At 39.7% G+C, this 19,513-nt stretch overlaps 1 protein-coding gene across 3 annotated transcripts in view; it reads right to left on the minus strand.

Annotated features, from left to right (window-relative positions):
• Positions 1-19,513, minus strand: part of SETX (senataxin) — an 80,900-nt gene that overhangs the window by 38,962 nt on the left and 22,425 nt on the right. For 2 of the 3 annotated variants that reach the window (XM_043469925.1, XM_043469924.1), the window contains 6 exons: positions 17,611-17,720; positions 8,641-8,860; positions 7,644-7,763; positions 5,322-5,493; positions 5,117-5,204; positions 507-4,649 (listed from right to left, as the gene is read on the minus strand). In XM_043469925.1, the coding sequence (XP_043325860.1) occupies positions 507-4,649; positions 5,117-5,204; positions 5,322-5,493; positions 7,644-7,763; positions 8,641-8,860; positions 17,611-17,720 (4,853 nt within the window). Of the gene's footprint in view, positions 1-506; positions 4,650-5,116; positions 5,205-5,321; positions 5,494-7,643; positions 7,764-8,640; positions 8,861-16,445; positions 17,357-17,610; positions 17,721-19,513 lie in introns of those variants that run through there. The other variant, XM_043469926.1, reaches the window with a different exon arrangement.

Here is a 19,513-nt window from a genome sequence, read left to right on the forward strand (position 1 = left end):
TACAACAGCCAGGGGGGAGTCTGCTGTGTGGCGCAGGGAGCTCAGGGCAGTGCGCTGTGACACCCAGAGAGGAGGGTGGGTGGGTGGTTCAGGAGGGAGGGGACAGACGTACACTGAGGGCAGATTCATGCTCATGTATGGCAGAAACTAACACAATATTGTAAATTATCCTCCAATTAAAACAATTTTTTTAAACATAATTAAATGCAGATGGGAGACTATCTCCTCTGAGAAGTCTTCCCTTTCCTTTGCACTGAAAAACATTTCCTCCTTTGCCACTCCTGGACTGTGTCTGTAAGTTCCAGAAGGGCAGAGATTAGGAAAGTACTGCTATTTCCTCTGTATGACCAACATTTAGAACAGTGCCTGGCACAATGTCTGTTCAACATGACATTTACAAGTTACACCTAAATCAAAATGAAGTAAGTTATTTTAGCTGGTCTCTTAGCATGGTAAAGAAAGGCAATTTCAAAATCTGGATGTATATGATTAAAACATATACTTACCGTTTCAAAAGTATTCAGTACCACCAAAGGGAAAAACACACTAAAATAATCTCCACAGTCTTGAAACCTGATAGGCACCCGTCTTGTGATGGACTGACACAGACTCAACGGGGGCCCACACTGATCAAAGTTCACAAACATCTCATATCTCCATTTCAAGACCTCTTTTACGAAAGTATCACAGATGGACTGTGGCGACGTGAGAATGTTTACTGGAGAGGAAGTCAAAAAAGATCTGCTTTCCCCAAATGGAACGCTTGAAACTTGCCTGTTGGAGTTATCTGGAGTCTGAGCAGGGAAAACACTGCACAGACCTTTCACTTCAGCCACTGGCTTCAGAGACACCAGAAGGGGTGGCTGTGGTCCTTTCAGAACAGACTGTGCCCCACTTGACTTATTTTTCAGAGATGATGGGAGGGCTGCGGTACTTTCCAAAGACTTGGAGAGACCAGCAATCCGTGAAGTACTGCTTGAACTAAAAACCTTGGTTGTGGAAGGTCTCGAACGTTTTGATACAGACAGAGGCAAGCCAGGTTTACGAAATACATCTTCATCTGTGGCTTTAGTTTTTGAGTGTTTTGAGCAGTACTCACCCGGGTTTTTCAGAGCTTCAACACAATCTTTGTACTTACATTTTGTGCTACTCAAAGATTCCAACTGAGGCAGACTAACACACTCTTCCTCTCCCTGGATTGTATCTTTTCCAGGAATGACTTCAATGAGTTTATCATTCTCTCTCTCGATTTGTGAACATAAATCCATGTCTTCAGGGTCACGCTGTGTTAAGAATATATTATCTTCCTCTATGTCACTGCTGAATTCAGGCTCTCCCTCTTTCAAAGTCGCCACCTCTAAACGATGAACTGTCAGGTCACCTCTGCCTAATGGGTCCTCTGAGGTAGGAACAATGACTTCATTTGTTGCTATTCTTCCATTTACCATGACAGGATTACACTGGTTTGCTTTCAAGGGTTCTGTTTCAAAAGACTGACAAGTTATTAACTGTTTTCCCTTATTGTTAGCAGTCACCTCGGCTCCTCCATTATGACTGTAATCTGACTTATTTGATTCTGGCACAGAACTCTGTGCGGCATGTGGCCCTGCTCGTGTCATATCTGTACTTTGACAATTGAAACGTTCTTGTCTGTTTTGCTGTGATTTGGATCTCATCTGTCTTTGCATCTGAAGGTCTTGACTCGTCAGCAGTTTCTTATTATTTCTGACAGAGAGAGTCTGAGGAGAAATTAACTTTGTCTTTTTCCGGGTATCCACTACTCCAACAGTTTTCCCATGGTCACGCAGCTGAACTATACACTCTAAAGATCGCTGGGACAAATCAAACGCCCTACGAGGAGCCTTTTTCAGGCCAAGTTTCTCAACTGTTGAAGTTGGTTCAGGACACTGGCGAAATTTCTTTGGCGGCACAATAGCAGGAGTTGTTCTACAGCTTATGTAATGGGAGCTTTTACTCTGCCCTTTCTTGGTATCTGAATGGGATTTCTTAGAAGTTTTAACCACTGGAACTTTCCTGACAGGTTTGGAATACGTGCGAGGCTTTGGAGGAGACTTCTTTGGGGAAACCGCAGCGTTTCTCTGAACACTTGAACTGGGAACTGTAGACCTTGTGTCTACACCTTTAAAATCATTTTCACTCAGATTTCCCTTGTTAGTATCAGACTGGTCCTCATTTTTGACAGAAGATGAAGAAGGCCTTAGAGGATCTTCAGCTATAGGTTTTTCATATCGTTTTCTCTTGGGTTTTTTTACTTCAATTTCACAAAAGTTCTCAATAGAAGTACTACTACTATGTGCTTTTGTGCGCTCTTCAAAGTTCTCTGCTACTTTTTTAATGACCTCTTCAGATACATAATCTGTCTCATAACCCCAATCATTTGCAGTATCACCCACATGAGTCAAGCATGGATTTTTTTCATTCTCTTGAGCTGAATTCTTGTCTGGTTTCTCATCTTGCCAAACTGAAAACACTTCACATGGAGTCTCAAACTCAAAAAACTGAGAATCAGATTCCTCAAACTGCAAAAGGGACGCTGGATTTTCTTCCTTTATTACCTTCTGTTCCACATTTGTGTTAGCTATTGAAGTATGTTGCTCTGGACATTCTTTCTCAATGCATGCTTTGATCTCTTTCCTGTGTTTCTTCAAACCCAGAATTCTTTCCTCATCATCATCGTCATCGGAATCTGAAATAATAATAACCTGTGCATGGCAGGTTTCCCTGATATTTTGGTTTGCTGTGAAACATCTTTTCTCATCTTTTACTTTCCTTTGTATCTGGCATGAACTTTTTTGAGTTGAATCTGATGGGAACTTAGTAACACTGGCTTGAGCTATTAAAGATAATCTGTGGAGGTCTCTGTCTACCTGAGAATCTGTTAAGGTGTTAGGCTGTGGGCTGCTGCTAAGGTCCTGTTCTCTTAAAGTAGAAGAAAACGGATCAGTGCTCCTACTAATTTTCCTCTCTCTCAATTCATGACCAGTCACAGGCTCTTTAAAGGGAGATGCTTTCGTCATGCAAGTGTTGGTCATTTCTGTGAGTGACACCAAATCTTTGGTATCAACATGAGATTCCTGTATTTGACAACTATTTTCAGGGGTAGAGAAAATATCTAACTTTTCTTTCTTTACTTCTTTCTTTCTCAGCAGTAAACAGCTTTGAGATTTTTGTTCTCCATTTTTATCATCCAGAATACCATTTGGGACTAAAGGAGGATTGGATATGTTTCCACTTCCTTTCTGACCTCCTGTATCTTTCTTTGAATAGAAACTCTCAATGCTAGATACAGTCAGGTTTTCCTCTAAACTGATACTTCTCCTGTGTTGCTTTTTTATTACATGTGACAACTTTGCACATACTCCATCTTTATGCGTCTTAGATTTTGCTTTTGAGCTTTTGCCAAGACCACCATCCTTTAAAGAGAAGTCCTCATTAGAGGCAGACACTTTTTCCAGAGAGTCTGTGCTAGAAACAGTCAACAAGCGCCTTGATATTATTATTCCTCTGTCAAATACTTTTTCTGGACCATTTCTTAAAGTACCATTCTGTGGGGTATATGAGGAATTCTCTTTTACAGATTTATATTTCCCTGTACTTATTTTAACTTGATTTTGAACTCTTTCACAGGCAAGGTTTTTACTACTCAGCTTCAAACATGACTTAGCTGAGAGGTGGTCTTCTAGTTTCAAATCTTTTATATAATATGGCTCTTTATTCTCTTCTATGGCATTATTTGCTTTGCTCAAAATACTCTCTTGCACGTGATAAGTATCAGCTTTCATTGGTTCTTTAGAAAATGTTGGGCTGGAATTTTCCAGACAGTGCCCATCTTTTTCAGACTTCTTCCCTATTTGTTCACTTTCTTCTTTATAAGATGCAGGAGGCGTCTTACATGCAGGATTCAGATCCACAAAAGTGCTACACTGAGGTACTTTGAATTTTATGTTCCTAATAATTTGCTTTAAACAAGTTTGTAGCTCATGGGTTTCCTGACTAGTCAACTGCCAACCTAAAGATAAATTTCCTCGCAGGAATAAGTTGAGCTTATCCCAGAACCGCTTACAGAGTGTCTGTTGCCCAAGCTGATAGCCTTCTTTCAGGAGACTTCTAATCAGCTGCACACAAGCCAGCTGCACAGAGTTGGAGGGCATCGAATGCAGGGACAGGGATGATATCATTGCTGTGCCTTTGGAGCAGTTTCCAGATGACTTCTCAGAACTCCGTGCAAACGCTGTGGTCGGGAGCTTGGCACACTTCACCACAGCCTCCACCCACTGCTGGGAACTAACCCACAGCAAATGTAGACATTTTTTATTTCTATGCAGCTCAATCACGGACACCAAAATCAGAAGGAAAAACTCAGTGACTTTGTCGCACACAGCGTCTGTCTGGTTGAGAACATCTTTGACTTCAGAGTATAGATGGTGAATAACCTCCACTATGTAAGCCACACCCAGATCCTTCAGGTCCATGAGGGATTGCACGAAAGGGATGAACCACAGAAATGTGCTGTTATGAACACGCATGTCCTGACCAATATCTGACTGGAGCACGTTAGCTAATGTTTCCATTTCTTCATACATGTTAGGACAATAATCGGGGCAAATGGCTGATCTCCACCCTGAATCCTAAAATGAAAGAGATAGACATTCAGATAAACAAGCACCATTCATGGTTGCTTGACACACAAGTTGGAAACAAGAAAACATATTGCTCAATTGTCCTGTTTTGGTACACATATATGGACCCCCAAGAAATTGAAAACAGTTCAATTTTGAGGCTAAAGTTTCATGAAAAGGTTAAATTTACAAAACCTCCATGCACTCTGAAATTCTTTCCATCAGCTCGTTCTGATTTCCAGTCATGTGATTTATCTCCCCCATGCCATAAACATTCCACCCTTCCTAACCAGTCCTAAAAATTTCAAAGTGTGTCCATTTTTTCCCAGGCACCACTGTTCAATCAGAAAAATTTTATGCAACAGTTGATTCAGAATAGCTATATACCATAAAATCAGCACTGTAACTGATCACTGCACTGTCTACACTATATAAAGGCAATACAGTATCATCTGAACTCTAAAAATGCTTTATACCTTTTTGGTCTTTTCAGGATTGTAATTGTATACAATCTGGCTGCAAGTCACCATATCATCCAAATATGACTCCGGCTCTAACTTGGTCCTTAAAAATATTAAGAATAAACAGAAATTACTGAACTAAAGGGGGAAAAAAATCCTGTCAATTAATAGACTTCCTTATGCAGACTGTTTGATATCCTGACACAGGAACTGAACAAACCTCATAGAGCTGTTCCGTATATTCTGGATCTCTCTATTGTAGCTCACGTTGTTAATAATGGTTTGAAATGCTTCAATAGGATCAATAAGTTGACCCCAGACCTTAGATCCAAGGCGATCCAGAATCACCATGAAACAGTGTAATGCTGGCCAGAAAGGATCCACACTATCATCTGAAACACAATGGAGTAATTGCCAAATTAAAAAGCAATTTAAAAAAGTACTAAAATATATTGAGAATTAAGCACCCTTTACCTGGGTAGCAACAAAACTGAAAGCAAAGCAGGAAGTAATTTAAGCACTGCCAACTATAGGTTTTAGAAAGCTGGCAAACATTTAAGTAGTGTTTGCATTTTTTTAAAAGCAATACACCTTGGTTAAGAAATTTTTTCATGTGGAACAAACTGAGATAGTCTAGATAGATAAACTCAACTTTCTCACCCTGTTTGCCACACCTTTAAGAATCTTTCCTCCTCTGCTTCTTCCAGACCTTTATATTCTCATCCTTCAATAAATAGTAGAAGTGAGGAAGAGAGAAGTAGAAAAACTTGGTATCTCCCGATCTAAACAAAGTCCATGATACAAGAAATCCTGAATTGTCTCATCTGGCTGGTGTACGAGATTGAGTCCCTGAGGCACTGGACAAGCAGAAATACACTCTTTTCATCCATGCCTGTCTCCTTGTGGGCTTGTTATTTCCATTCCATCCAACTGGCAGGAATACCCACTACTCCCATACTCTGGCACCCAGTCGCTTCCCTCTTCGCTATGTGCAGTGGCAAAACACTGACCCACTCACAGGCCTTAAACTGCTCCTCACTGTTTCCTAAGGAAATGTAAATTTCTCAGTCAAGCACTTATAAGATCTTACTCTGCTCTTCTCAGATTTATTTTTCCATACTAAAGATACACCATCTATACCAAAAAAAAGGATCGTTGGCTTTTCCCATGTAAGAACTAGAACAGCTTCACTATTAGTACCACCAATCAAAAAAAAAAAAAAAAACTTCCTATCCTTCCTTACAGTTCAGCTCAAATATCTCTCCCTGCAGCAAACACTCCCAGTCATGTGACCTTCCACAGTACTCTATGGAGTAAGTGGTCTCACTCACACAATCTCTGACAACCCAAGAACTTTCTGCTTTGTTTTCTTCAGGGTTCTTAGACTCTACTTTAAAAAAAAAAAAAAAATCATAGTCATTTGTGCAGAACTTCTCATATACTTTTTTTATCCTACACTGCAGCTATCTTTTGTCTAGCAAGCTCTCAAATATGAAATCATCAGTAAGGTAAAGACAATTACAGAAAGTTTCCTAAAGAGGTGACTCATTCTGAAGCACGTTAGGGGAGCTGGATTAACAAAGAGAACAGAAACGCACGTGCAAAGCACTGGGAAAGAAATGAACAAATTACTTAGTAAATTCTGGTAAGTGAATTAGTAATAACCTTGATCAGAAATAATCTCACAAGAAAATACACGTGATCAAAGAAATAGTAACATATTTCTTTTAAAATTCTCCACAAAAGAATTTGTATCTATATCGAAGTTGCCTAAAGAGAAGTGAAAGTGGGTAAAAAATTGTATTTTCACAGGATTTAGCATGCTTAGTCTTTGCTGATTCATTCCTTCATAAAGAAGGTTAAGATTAGAAACACTAGTACAGACTCTCACTGATAAGCCTGATAAAACCATGATAAAACCAAGCTGGCCTCCACTAACAAATACAATTTTAGACCCTATTTATTAGGCTATCTGAGTAGCATTGTCCAAGGGAACTTTCTGTGATGATGGAAATGGCTCACTGTCTGCACAGTTTAATATAGTAGCAGCCAGGCACACGTGGCCACTGAGCTCTTGAAGTTATAGCTAAAGGGACTGAAAACCTGAGTTTTTAAGTTTAATTAGTATAAATTTAAATAATCACATTTGGCTGGCAGTCACTGTGTTAGACAGTGTAACCATAGAAAACCGAAGTGAAATGAAAAACCAAGCAAAAGTGAGATGGTGGGACAGCAGAAGCTTTCTGCATAAATTTACTATCACATTATTAGTAATTCACCTCTTTTAGGTCCCAGTCTAGTCTTCATTCTACTACTAATTGGGTATTACAACTTGAGAAAGTAAGTTAACATCTCTGGGCTTCAGTTTCTTATGAAAATAAGGTGCTGAAAACTCTAAAGGTCCTTTCCAATTTAACATTCTGAATCTGTGACAAAAACCATAAAGTGTTCATTCTTTCCTCTCTATCATACATCCAAATCTTACAGTGACTCTAGTAATTTTAAAGTGCACCACCATCACAAAATTCAGCAAGTTTATTACCATTTGATTGCCTCTCCATGGTGTGAAGTATTGACTGCATAAAATCATTCTGTTTATCTGAGCCCAACAACAGTGAATCCATGGCTTGCTCCTCAAGAATGGTCAGCAGCATGCAAATACCTGTAAGACCACATATAGTTTGCTTGAACTGATTACATTAACACTGTTCTAAAGTCTTCTCTGGTTTAGCTGGCAGAATAACAACATGGCAGTAAGATGAAGCAAAACATAATCCAGTGCCCCAGACACTGAAGTCTGAGACAATTCACATACAACTGCTCCCAAAAAGAGAACTTTAGACTGAATAAAAGGGAAAATGCTATGAACTTTGTTAAAAAGCAATTTCCAAAATGACTACACACAATTTAATCTCATAAAATCGAAGATGCCTTAAGTTTTGAGATCATCATATTTCAAGTATCAATCACTGCCAATTACACGCATGACTAAGACTCTGAATCAATGAATAGGACAGAACTATTTTAAGTTCAATATAGAATTTGTTGAAAACCAAAGTTAATATCTCTTTCTGCCAGGAAATATTTTACAGATAGGAAAAGAGGTATTAAATCTCCTTTATTCAATAGATCAAATTCTATTAAAGTCAACTGCTATGCTAATATTTTGTTACATCTAATACTGCCTTAAATAAAAGATCTACTTGCCATACTTCAAAAGATACTTGTTACATAGATGATTTCTAGGATAAAAAATGTTTAAAAAGAGATGTTATAATAGTCAATTTAATGACAGAACAAGAACTGGAAACTATGAAATCTTTTATTTAGCAATTCTGATCAGATTACCAAATGAGATGACTTCTGCTGGATAATCATAAGAACTACTGGATCATGTCAATGTATGGCATAAACTAACATAATATAAAGCAATTATCTGCCAATTAAAAAAATAAATAAAAATGCCAGATTATTGTAGGCTTAAAAAAAAAACACTACTGAAAAATACTAATTGTTATTCGCATAGCAACAATACTCACCTAACCAATAGTTTTTGTAGTTGGCAGTATCATACATGTGTGAAGGCAGAAGAACCAGTTTACCCTTCTCAAGGACAGAAGAAGTATAAATGTCTGGGTTTTCTAAAAGTCCCAACTCAATAACTTTAAAAAGGCAAGTCAAAACCTCCTGTAAGTCATAGTAATCATCTCTATCCACTTTCCCCAAGTTTCTTGCAGTCAGGATAGCCCAACGCCGAACCTAAAAGCGTAACACATTCATTACTTCATTCAGTGAACAACTGTCTATATACAGCAAGAATCTTATTTAAAATAGGATTCTCTACAGGTTTTAAAAGACACAAGATATACCAATTATATGTCAAAATCTTAAAAAATCACCATGCTGTACACCTTAAAATTGTACAGTGCTGTATGTCCATTATATCTCAATAAAACTGGAGAAAGAAAAAGCCATCATACAGAATAAAGTAAAGTACTTCAGTAAAAATATATGATTTTCAAAGACATTTTAAAACCAAAAGGAGGTGATGACTGAGAAAAAAACCAAAACACAAGACACTAATTATAATCAAATTCTGAACAACACACAGGGGTTACAAGCACTGACTTTCTGCATAGTTGAATATACCAATATAACTTAGTCACCAGCCTTTCCATATCCAAGATTCTGCATCATGGATTCAACTAACCTTGAACTATATATTACTAAACTGTTGTTTCTGAGTCACTCAGTCATGTTCGACTCTTTTGTGACCCTATGGAATGTAGCCTGCCAGGCTGCTCTGTCCATGGGATTTCCTAGGCAAGAATACTGAAGTGGGTTGCCGTTTCCTCCTCCAGGGATCTTCCAGTCCCAAGAATCAAACAAACGTCTCCTGCTTGGCAGGTCTTTACCAATGAGCCACCTGGGAAGTCCATGCATTAAAAACAATCTGCATATAAATGAACTTGGGAGTTCAAACCCATGTTGTTCAAGCGTCAAATTGTAATGTGATGTGTGAACCGTATTTGATCCTGATTTGAACAAACTAACTCCAGTAAAGCATTTAGAATAACCATTTCCATTCAGTTAAACACTAACTAGAAACATGATATTAAGTAACTATTATTGGTATGTTGATATATTTTTTAAAACCCTTACCTTTTAGAGACACCTACTAACATTTTATGGATTAAATGCTCTGATTATCTACTTTTGTATGTTTGTAATGTTCCATATTAGAAAGTTTAAAAAAGGAAAGAAACAATGAAAAGAGAAGACATCAAACGTCACCTCTACATGGCAATATAGCATAGGAAAGTGATTTTAAATTTCTTCTGAGATACAAATTTAATTTATTGACCATAACCAACCTTAAAAACTAAATAAAACAGTGTGCATCCTTCATAGTAAAATTATTTTGTGAAATATTGATATATGTATATGCATATATGAAAAGTTACATATGCATATACATGTGTTAACTCAGTGAAAAACATTTTTATCAATACTTATCGAGTATGGGCACAAAAGTTTGAAAAACATAGAACTAATGGACAAAAGAATGAGCTCTATGTCAACATACTTTTAAGCTACAAAAACAAATAGAAAGGCATCACTGAGTCTATACTAGTAATAAAATAGACGAACGAATGGGAGAAGGGAAAACGGCTCCTGATCACAGTATAATCCATGTCAAGTGCTGACTGGTAATTGTGTAAACTGCTGGGGCTGAAATTATTTTGCAATCTTAGAAAAATTGGCTGAAGGAAGAACCATTAGGTAATGCTAAATTTAGGAGAAAATTATGGAGTAAGGTAGCTATGTGATCTAAAAGTAAGAAATGTAATTGCACAGTGAAGAAACTGTGCAACACCTCAACTGGATGATTAAATTAGCATCACCATGAGAGGCCAAATCACATGGCATGCCTGTACTTCTGACACCCTGAGGACATAACATCACTTATATAGTACATTCCAGCTGGAACATACAACCTGAGTCTAACAAGGAGCAACATCAGGCAAACCCAAAATGGAAAGCATTCTATTTTTTGAAAATGGAAGGGAAGCAGAAGTTAACTATTCTTCAGGAATGTTACTGTCGTAAAAGACAAAGAGGACTTTCCTACTGGTCCAGTGGTTAAGAATATACTTGCCAATCCAGGGGACACAGATTTGATCCATGGTCGGCGAAGATCTCACATGCCAAAGAACTACTAAGCCTGTGAGCCACAACTACTGAGCCCATGCACCCTGGAGCCCACACATTGCAACTAGAGAGTAATTCGCAACCAATACTAGAGAAAGCCAGCATGCAACATGAAGACCCAGAGCAGCCAAAACAACAAAAGCAAAAAAAAACACAAGGCCGAGGAAATGTTCCAAATCAAAGGAGACTGATGCACCATGCTATTGTTCAGTCACTAAGTAATGTCTGACTCTGCAACACCATGGACTGCAGCAAGTCAGGCGTCCCTGTCCTTCACTATCTCACAGAGTTTGCACAAACTCATGTCTACTGACTCAGTGATGCTATCCAACCATCTCATTCTCTGTTGCCCTCTTCTCCTGCCCTCAATCTTTCCCAGCATCAGCGTCTTTTCCAATGAGGCAGTCGGCTCTTCGCATCAGGAGGCCAAAGTATTGAAGCTTCAGTTTCAGCATCACTCCTTCCAATGAATATTTAGGGCTGATTTCCTGTAGGACTGACTGGTTTGATCTCTTTGCTGTCCAAGGGACTCTCAAGAGTCTTCTCCAGAACAATTTGAAAGCAGCAACTCTTCCGCGTTTCAGCCTTCTTTATGGTCCAACTCTCACATTCGTATCTGACACTGGAAAAACTATAGCTCTGATTGTACGGACTTTTGTTGGCAAAGTGATGTCTCTGCTTCTTAAAATGTTATCTAGGATTGTTACAGCTTTTCTTCCAAGAGGCAAGTGTCTTTTGACGGCTGCATTCACCATCCACAGTGACTTTAAAGTCCAAGAAAATGAAATCTGTCACTGTTTCCACATTTTCCTCCATCTAATTGCCATGAAGTGATGAGACCAGGTGCCATGATCTTAGTTTTCTGAATGCTGAGTTCTGAGCCAACTTTGTCACTCTCCTCTTTCATCACGAGGCTCTTAGTTTCTCTTTGCTTTCTGCCATTAGATCGGTATCATCTGCATATCTGAGGCTGTTGATATTTCTTCAGGAAACCTTAATTCCAGTTTCTGATTCATCCAGTTCAGCATTTTGCATGATGTACTCTTAATATAAGTTAGATAAGCAGAGTGATAATATCAGCTTTGACGTACTCCTTTTCCAGTTTTGAACCAGTCTGTTGTTTCATGTCCGGTTCTAACTGTTGCTTCTTGACTTGCATACAGGTTTCTCACAAGACAAGTAAGGTAGTCTGGTATTCCCATCCAATTTAAGAATTTTCCAGTTTGCTGTGATCCACACAAAGGCTTTAGCATAGTCAATGAAGCAGCAGATGTTTTGATCTAATGAATGTCGCCAATTTGACCTCTGGTTTCTGCCTTTTCTAAACCAGCTTGTTCAACTATCTGGAAGTTCTCAGGTTCATGTACTGCTGAAGCCTAACTTGAAGCATTTTGAGCTTTACCTTGCTAACATATGAAATGAGCTCAATTGTACGGTAGTTTGAATATTCTTTGGCATTGCCCTTCTTAGGCACTGCAATGAAAAGGTGACCTTTCCCAGTTCTGTGGCTACTGCTCAGTTTTCCAAATCTGCTGACGTATTCAGTACAGCACTTTTATAGCATCATCTTTTATGATTTTAAATAGTTTAGATGGAATTCCATCACCTTCACTATAGTGATGCCTCCAATGATTTCATACTCCAGGATGTCTAGCTCTAAGTGATTGATCACACCATTGTGGTTATCTGGGTCATTAACACCTTTTTTGTCTAGTTCTTCTAGGTATTCTTGCCACCTCTTCTTAATCTCTTCTGCTTCTGTTAAGTCCTTGCTGTTTTTGTCCTTTATTGTGCCCATCCTTGCATGAAATTTTCCCTTGGTATCTCCAATTTTCTTGAAGATCTCTAGTCTTTCCCATTCTATTGTTTTTCTCTATTTCCTTGCACTTTTCACTGTCTTATCTCCTGAATGTTCTCTGGAACTCTGCATTCTGCTGGGTTTATCTTTCCTTTTCTCCTTTGCCTTTCACTTTTTTTCTCAGCTATTTGTAAAGGCCACCCCCAACAAACACTTTGCCTTCTTGCATTTTTCTTTGGGATGGTTTTAGTCACTACTTCCTACACAATGTTACAAACCTCCTTCCATAGTTTTTCAGTCTACCAGATCTAATCCCTTGAATCTATTCATCACCTCTACTGTATCATCATAACCACAATATTTGAATGGCCAAGTGGTTTCCCCTACTTTCTTCAATTTAAGCCTGAGTTTTGGAATAAGGAGTCATGGTCTGAGCCACAGTAAACTCCAGGTCTTGTTTGTGCTGACTGTATAGAGCTCCTCCAACTTTGGCAGCAAGGAATATATATCAGTTCAGTCGCTCAGTCGTGTCCGACTCTTTGCAACCCCATGAACTGCAGTACACCAGGCCTCCCTACCCATCACCAACTCCCAGAGTCCACTCAAACCCATGTCCATTGTGTCAGTGATGTCATCCAACCATCTCGTCCTCCGTCGTCCCCTTCTCCTCCTGCCCTCAATCTTTCCCAGCATCAGGGTCTTTTCAAATGAGTCAGTTTTCCACATCAGGTGGCCAAAGTATTGGAGTTTCAGCTTCAACGTCAGTCCTTCCAATGAACACCCAGGACTGATCTCCTTTAGGATGGACTGGTGGATCTTCCTGCAGTCCAGGGGACTCTCAAGAATCTTCTCCAACACCACAGTTCAAAAGCATCAATTCTTCTGAGCTCAGCTTTCTTTATAGTCCAACTCTCACATCCATACATGACTACTGGATAAACTATAGCCTTGACAAACGAACCTCTGTTGGCAAAGTAATGTCTCTGCTTTTTAATATGCTGTCTAGGTTGGTCATAACTTTCCTTCCAAGGAGTAAGCGTCTTTTAATTTCATGGCTGCAGTCACCACCTGCAGTGATTCTGGAGCCCAGAAAAAGTAAAGTCAGTCACTGTTTCTACTGTTTCCCCATCTACTGCCCATGAAGTGATGGGACAGGATGCCATGATCTTAGCTTTCTGAATGTTGAGCTTTAAGCCAACTTTTTCACTCTCTTCTTTCACTTTCATCAAGAGGCTCTTTAGTTCTTCACTTTCTGCCATAAGGGTGGTGTCATCTGCGTATCTGAGGTAATTGATATTTCTCCCAGCAATCTTGATTCCCGCTTGCGCTTCCTCCAGCCCGGTGTTTCTCATGATGTACTCTGCATATAAGTTAAATAAGCAGGGTGACAATATACAGCCTTGACATACTCCTTTTCCTATTTGGAACCAGTCTGTTGTTCCATGTCCAGTTCTAACTGTTGCTTCCTGACCTGCATACAGGTTTCTCAAGAGGCAGGTCAGGTGGTCTGGTATGCCCATCTCTTTCAGAATTTTCCACAGTTTATTGTGATCCACACAGTCAAAGGCTTTGGCATAGTCAAGAAAGCAGAAATAGATGTTTTTCTGGAACTTTCTTGCTTTTTTCCATGATCCAGCGGATGTTGGCAATTTGATCTCTGGTACTCTGCCTTTTCTAAAACCAGCTTGAACATCTGGAAGTTCACAGTTCACATATTGCTAAAGCCTGGCTTGGAGAATTTTGAGCATTACTTTACTAGCATGTGAGATGAGTGCAATTGTGTGGTAGTGTGAGCACTGTTTGGCATTACCTTTCTTTGGGATTGGAATGAAAACTGAGCTTTTCCAGTCCTGTGGCCACTGCTGAGTTTTCCAAATTTGCTGACATTATTTATAATCAATATGATTTTGGTATTGACCATCTGATGATGTCTATGTGTAGAGCAGTTTCTTGTGGTGTTAGAAGAGGGTATTTGCTATGACCAGTGTGTTCTCTTGGCCAAACTCTGTTAGCCTTTGCCCTGCTTCATTTTGTACTCCAAGACCAAACTTGCCTGTTACTCCAGGTTCTTCTTGACTTCCTACTTTTGCATTCCAGTCCCCTATGATGAAAAGGACATCCTTTTTGGGTGTTAGTTCTAGAAAGTCTTGTAGAAACTTCTAGGACAAAGGAGAAGCTACAAGGATATGGTAGGAGGGCTGCAAACACATTAAAATCAAATCCCAATCTCACCAAGTGGCAACCCACAAACTGGAGAACAATTAATACCAAAGAAGTTCTCTCACTGTTGCAAAGGTTCTAGGCCCCACATCAGACTTCCCAACCTTGGCATTCGGCAAGGACCTGGAGGAAACAGAACTCTTGAAGAGCACAAAAAAAAACACTGTGTGTACCAGAACCCAGGGGAAAGAAGCAATGACCCCCACAAGAGATTGAGCCAGACATGCCTTGCATGTTTGAGGGTCTCCAGTGAAGGCATGGGTCAGCAGAGGCAGGGGCACTGGGAGCAGCAGACCTGGGAGGCACATCTTGGCATAAATCCTCTTGGGGGTAGGTTGCCAATAGCCAGACAGTAAAGCATCCGCCTATGATGCAGGAGACCCAGGTTCGATCCCTGGGTTGGGAAGAGCCTCTGGAGAAGGAAATGGCAACCCACTCCAGTCCTCTTACCTGGATGGAGGAGTCCAGTAGGCTACAGTCCATGGGGTCACAAAGAGTAGGACACGACTGAGGACTGACTGACTTTACTGACTTCACTTCAGAGCCCACAGCCCCATTACAGAGCCTATAGACTCCATGATTGGGTTGCCTCAGGGCAAGCAATTAACAGGGAGGGAGCACAGCCCCACCCATCAGCAGACAATTGAATTAAAGATTTACTGGGCATGGTCCCGCCCCTCAGAGCAGTTTTCCTCATAGCCAGTTCAGCCAATCAGGAAGCTTGCACAAGCCTCTTATCCTCATTCATCAGAGGGCAGACAGAAGCAGCAAGAACTACAATCCCTCAGATTCCAGAATGAAAAGCCACAATCACAGAAAGCTAACCAAAATAATCTCAAGAGTATGGGGGAAAATGCTACTAAGTACAATGGATCATATGACACAACTGGAAAACAGGCCTTACTCTATCAACATTAAATTCACTGTTCACTGAAGTTCATATTATGATAATATACTTATTCTTATGACATATACACTAAAGTCTTAAAAGGTAAATGGTCATGATATATACAACCTACTCTCAAATAGTTCAGAGAACAAAAAAGCTTTGTAGTTAACTGAAAGCAAGAGATAGAGCAAAGAGAGTGAAATGTTAACACCTGGTGAATATGGATAAAGAGTATACAGAATGTTTGCGACTTTTCTTACTCCTGAGAATTTTGCTTTAAATTATTTCCAAATAAAATTTTTAAAAAAAGCATAAGGACGCTGGAGTCAGATTGAGTGTTAGTCGCTCAGTCGTGTCCAACTGTTTGTGTCCCCATGGACAGTAGCCCACCAGACTCCTCTGTCCCTGGAATTCTCCAGGCAAGAATACTGGAGTGGGTTGCCATTCCCTTCTCCAGGGGGGCTCTTCCCCAACCAGGGATCAAACTCAAGTCTCCTGCATTGCAGGCAGATTCTTTACCAGCTGAGCCACCAGGGAATCCCAGTAGGGGAGGGGCTTGCCCTAAGTCCCACAGTTGCCAAATGATCCACCCAGAATGCACACCTGGGTCTATGACTGCCCAACCTGAGGCCTCTCCCACAGGCTACTTTATGGAGTCAGGTTGCCTGTACACAAATCCCAGTCACCACAAACTAGACTGTGTAACTGTGGATAAGTTTCCTCACCTGTAAAATAAGCCTATAATGAAGAATCCAGTCACTCCTGGCCCTGAAGACTCAGTCCCGAAGCCTGCAATGGCAGGACCAGGTCCTGGTTGCTCAGCTGGACCAGCTTCCTCTACTGGTTTGCAGCTTTAAGAAAGCCAGTCCTAGATAGCCGCTGGTGGTGCTTTCTGTCAATCTTCTTTCACAGGAAGGAAGGCCCCATCTCATTTACAGAGGCCTTGACTCTGGGTCTACCCACGCGCCGAGTATACTTGTAATTCCTGTTATCCTGCACAAACTCAATCCCCTGCTACTACGCCAGCCAGGCCTACAACTTTCCACTGCTTATCACTTTGTGCTTGTGCTCCCTTACTGGTTCAAAGGAACATTTACTTCTTGAATTGTGTGATTATAGCTTTTCAAATTCCTCTGTTTTGAATTTTTTCTATCATTGTTAGGGTTTAGCACAGAAGAGACTGAAATTCATCACCATTTTTCTTGAAACACCATTACCATGTTCTTTCCTTGCCACTTAAAAGGCTCTTTACTGGCCCTCCATCAGCAGAGCTGCCCTGCAAAGCTTTTGTCTTAACATTGTAACTCAAGAGGCCAAAGTGCACAGACCCACAGCACATGCTGCCTCACCACATGAGATAAATCTGCAAACCCCAGCCATCAGCTCAACATCAGGTTCCAAAACTCTGGAGTTGCTCTCTGCTTCCCTTCTACCCACTGCTCTGATTCTTACACTCCTCCCGTCCAGCACCTAGGAACTAATTTTCTTGTCCTCCCCATACCCCATCATCTTTTAAAAACCTCATTCACTAACAAAATAATTTCAAATGTTTTAAGCAGTATTTCCATGTGCTTGGAGTGGGGCAGGCTGGCAAGAAAAGCAACAGAGAACAGTCCTTCATTAGCTCAGGTCAGCACATTAAAAGAAGTCTGGCTTTTAAACTGAAGCATCACCTGTCAGAAGAATTCCCTACTCTCTTAAATCTCTTCTTTTTTGACCCCACCCCCACCCCCACTAAAGCATTCTCTCCTTGATTCCAGTAATTTTACAACAAGAGAATAATTTTGGCAAATATTTTACACAAAGTACACTCCAAAACTTCTATTATAGTTAGTCATCTATTGGTACAAAAGAAGGTATCCTCTTCTACTGCCTGTCACTGACACTCACCATTTCATTGGGATGAACCAAAAATAAATAGATCCCTGGATGTTTGTCAAAAACTTGAAAGGAGCAATTAGCTTGTTCCATCCGGCAAAGTGCTTCAACACATAATTCATCTAAATAGAAAAAATAAAGCAGTAAATGTAAGATAAAACTTAAAGCTTCTCATTTTTTTTTTTAAACTGAGGCAAAAAACAGTGTAAATGTACAAACAATATTCAATCTTCTGAAAGACTGACTGGTAGATATGTGGTAGTCACGAAAGACTGTGGTATACATATATATGGTAGTCAAGGTGTAATTTATAATATATTCCTATGAATGACTCTGACTTTACTGATACATCTTCTTTCACACGGGGCATAATTATCTCCAGAGGGCATCTTCTTAGAAGTAGGGTTAGAGTCCAATTCCATTAACATTTTACATGTTGACCCCATGTGAACTTCATTTTGTATCAGAGTGGTAACAACTTTGTCCACAAATGGCTATCTTGTCCTACTCTCAGTTACCGAGTACCCCATTTCCTCCACTGGTTGAAATACTATCATCATCAAACACTAAATTCCGCAAATACACTTGGTTTCCTTCTCGACTCTCTACACTGTCCATCAGTCTATCTGTGCCAGCACTATCCTAATCCCATTGCTTTATGGAAATCTGTTACTTTCAGAAGTGTACTGAACAGACTGACACATGCATTCTATCAGATGAGCCAACTCTATTTTACCAAGCCTCAAAAGAATATCACAGTGACGATGGTTAGCTTTGGGGAAGAGGAATAATGACTGGAAAAGTAGAAGAGCTCCTGGGGTGTTGATGTTTTGTTTCTTGACCTGGATGCCAGCTACACAATTGTGTTTAATTTATGAAAAATTAAGCTTATATACTTTTCTGGATATGGTACTGTTTAATAAATGCTTGAAAAATGACTTTAAAAATCTATTTTGAATTTATTTAGGAAGAACTGATTTCTCTAGTAAATCTTTAGATCTACTTTTCAGTATACTGAAATAGAATAGAGAAATAAGTTAAATAACATGACAAGATAGCGATCAAAAAAATCTAGGAAGTGCATTATTCTACAGGGCAACCACTTGATCTCAGCAAGTCAAAAGTTACAGCAAAAGAAAAAAAAAAAGTTACAGCAAAAGAAAAAAAAATGTGTGTGCATGGATGTAAGAGTAAATGATTCTGGATTAAAAGAGACATAAGAAACATGAACTAAATGGAACCAATGCAAAGTCCTTGACTGTACTCTAATTTAAATAAACCTGCCAAAACAAATTCTGCAACTACTGGAAAAATCTGAACATGGCCTAGATACAGTAGTAGGTACTTAAAGGTACTCTTGTTCTGTTAGATTTGACAGATCATAAAAATGTCTTCAAGAGATTTGTATTAAGAAATGCAAATACAAAGGACCAAAATCTAGGCAGTTATAATATGCTATGTCATAGTAATTACTGAAAACTACTACAGACCAGTGGTTCTGAACCTGGCAATTGTGCCTCTCTCTGGCCCCACCCAATAACTCCCAAGGGACATTTGGCACTATCTAGATACATTTTTGGTGGTCACAACCAGGGCAGAAGGAAGACAAAGTCACTACTGACATCTAGTGGAGAGAGGTCAGGGATGTTCCTATAACATCCTACAGGCCCACCCACCAAGAATTATCCAGTTCAAAATGTCAACAGTGCCAGGTCTGAGAAACCCTGCTATAGACAGATTCCAAGAATGAAAATTAACTGAATGAACAGATGAATAAATGGACAGATAAAGCAAGCAGAGTTAGATGTTAGCAACTGCAGAATCATCTATGTGGTATACATATGGTATTCACTGTGTAATTCACTTTACTATGTTTAGAAAAAATACTAAGTACCCTAATTATACATTCAAGGAA

This window comes from Cervus canadensis, chromosome 5 (genome assembly GCF_019320065.1).
Source record: "Cervus canadensis isolate Bull #8, Minnesota chromosome 5, ASM1932006v1, whole genome shotgun sequence".
NCBI classification, from domain to species: Eukaryota; Metazoa; Chordata; class Mammalia; order Artiodactyla; family Cervidae; genus Cervus; species Cervus canadensis.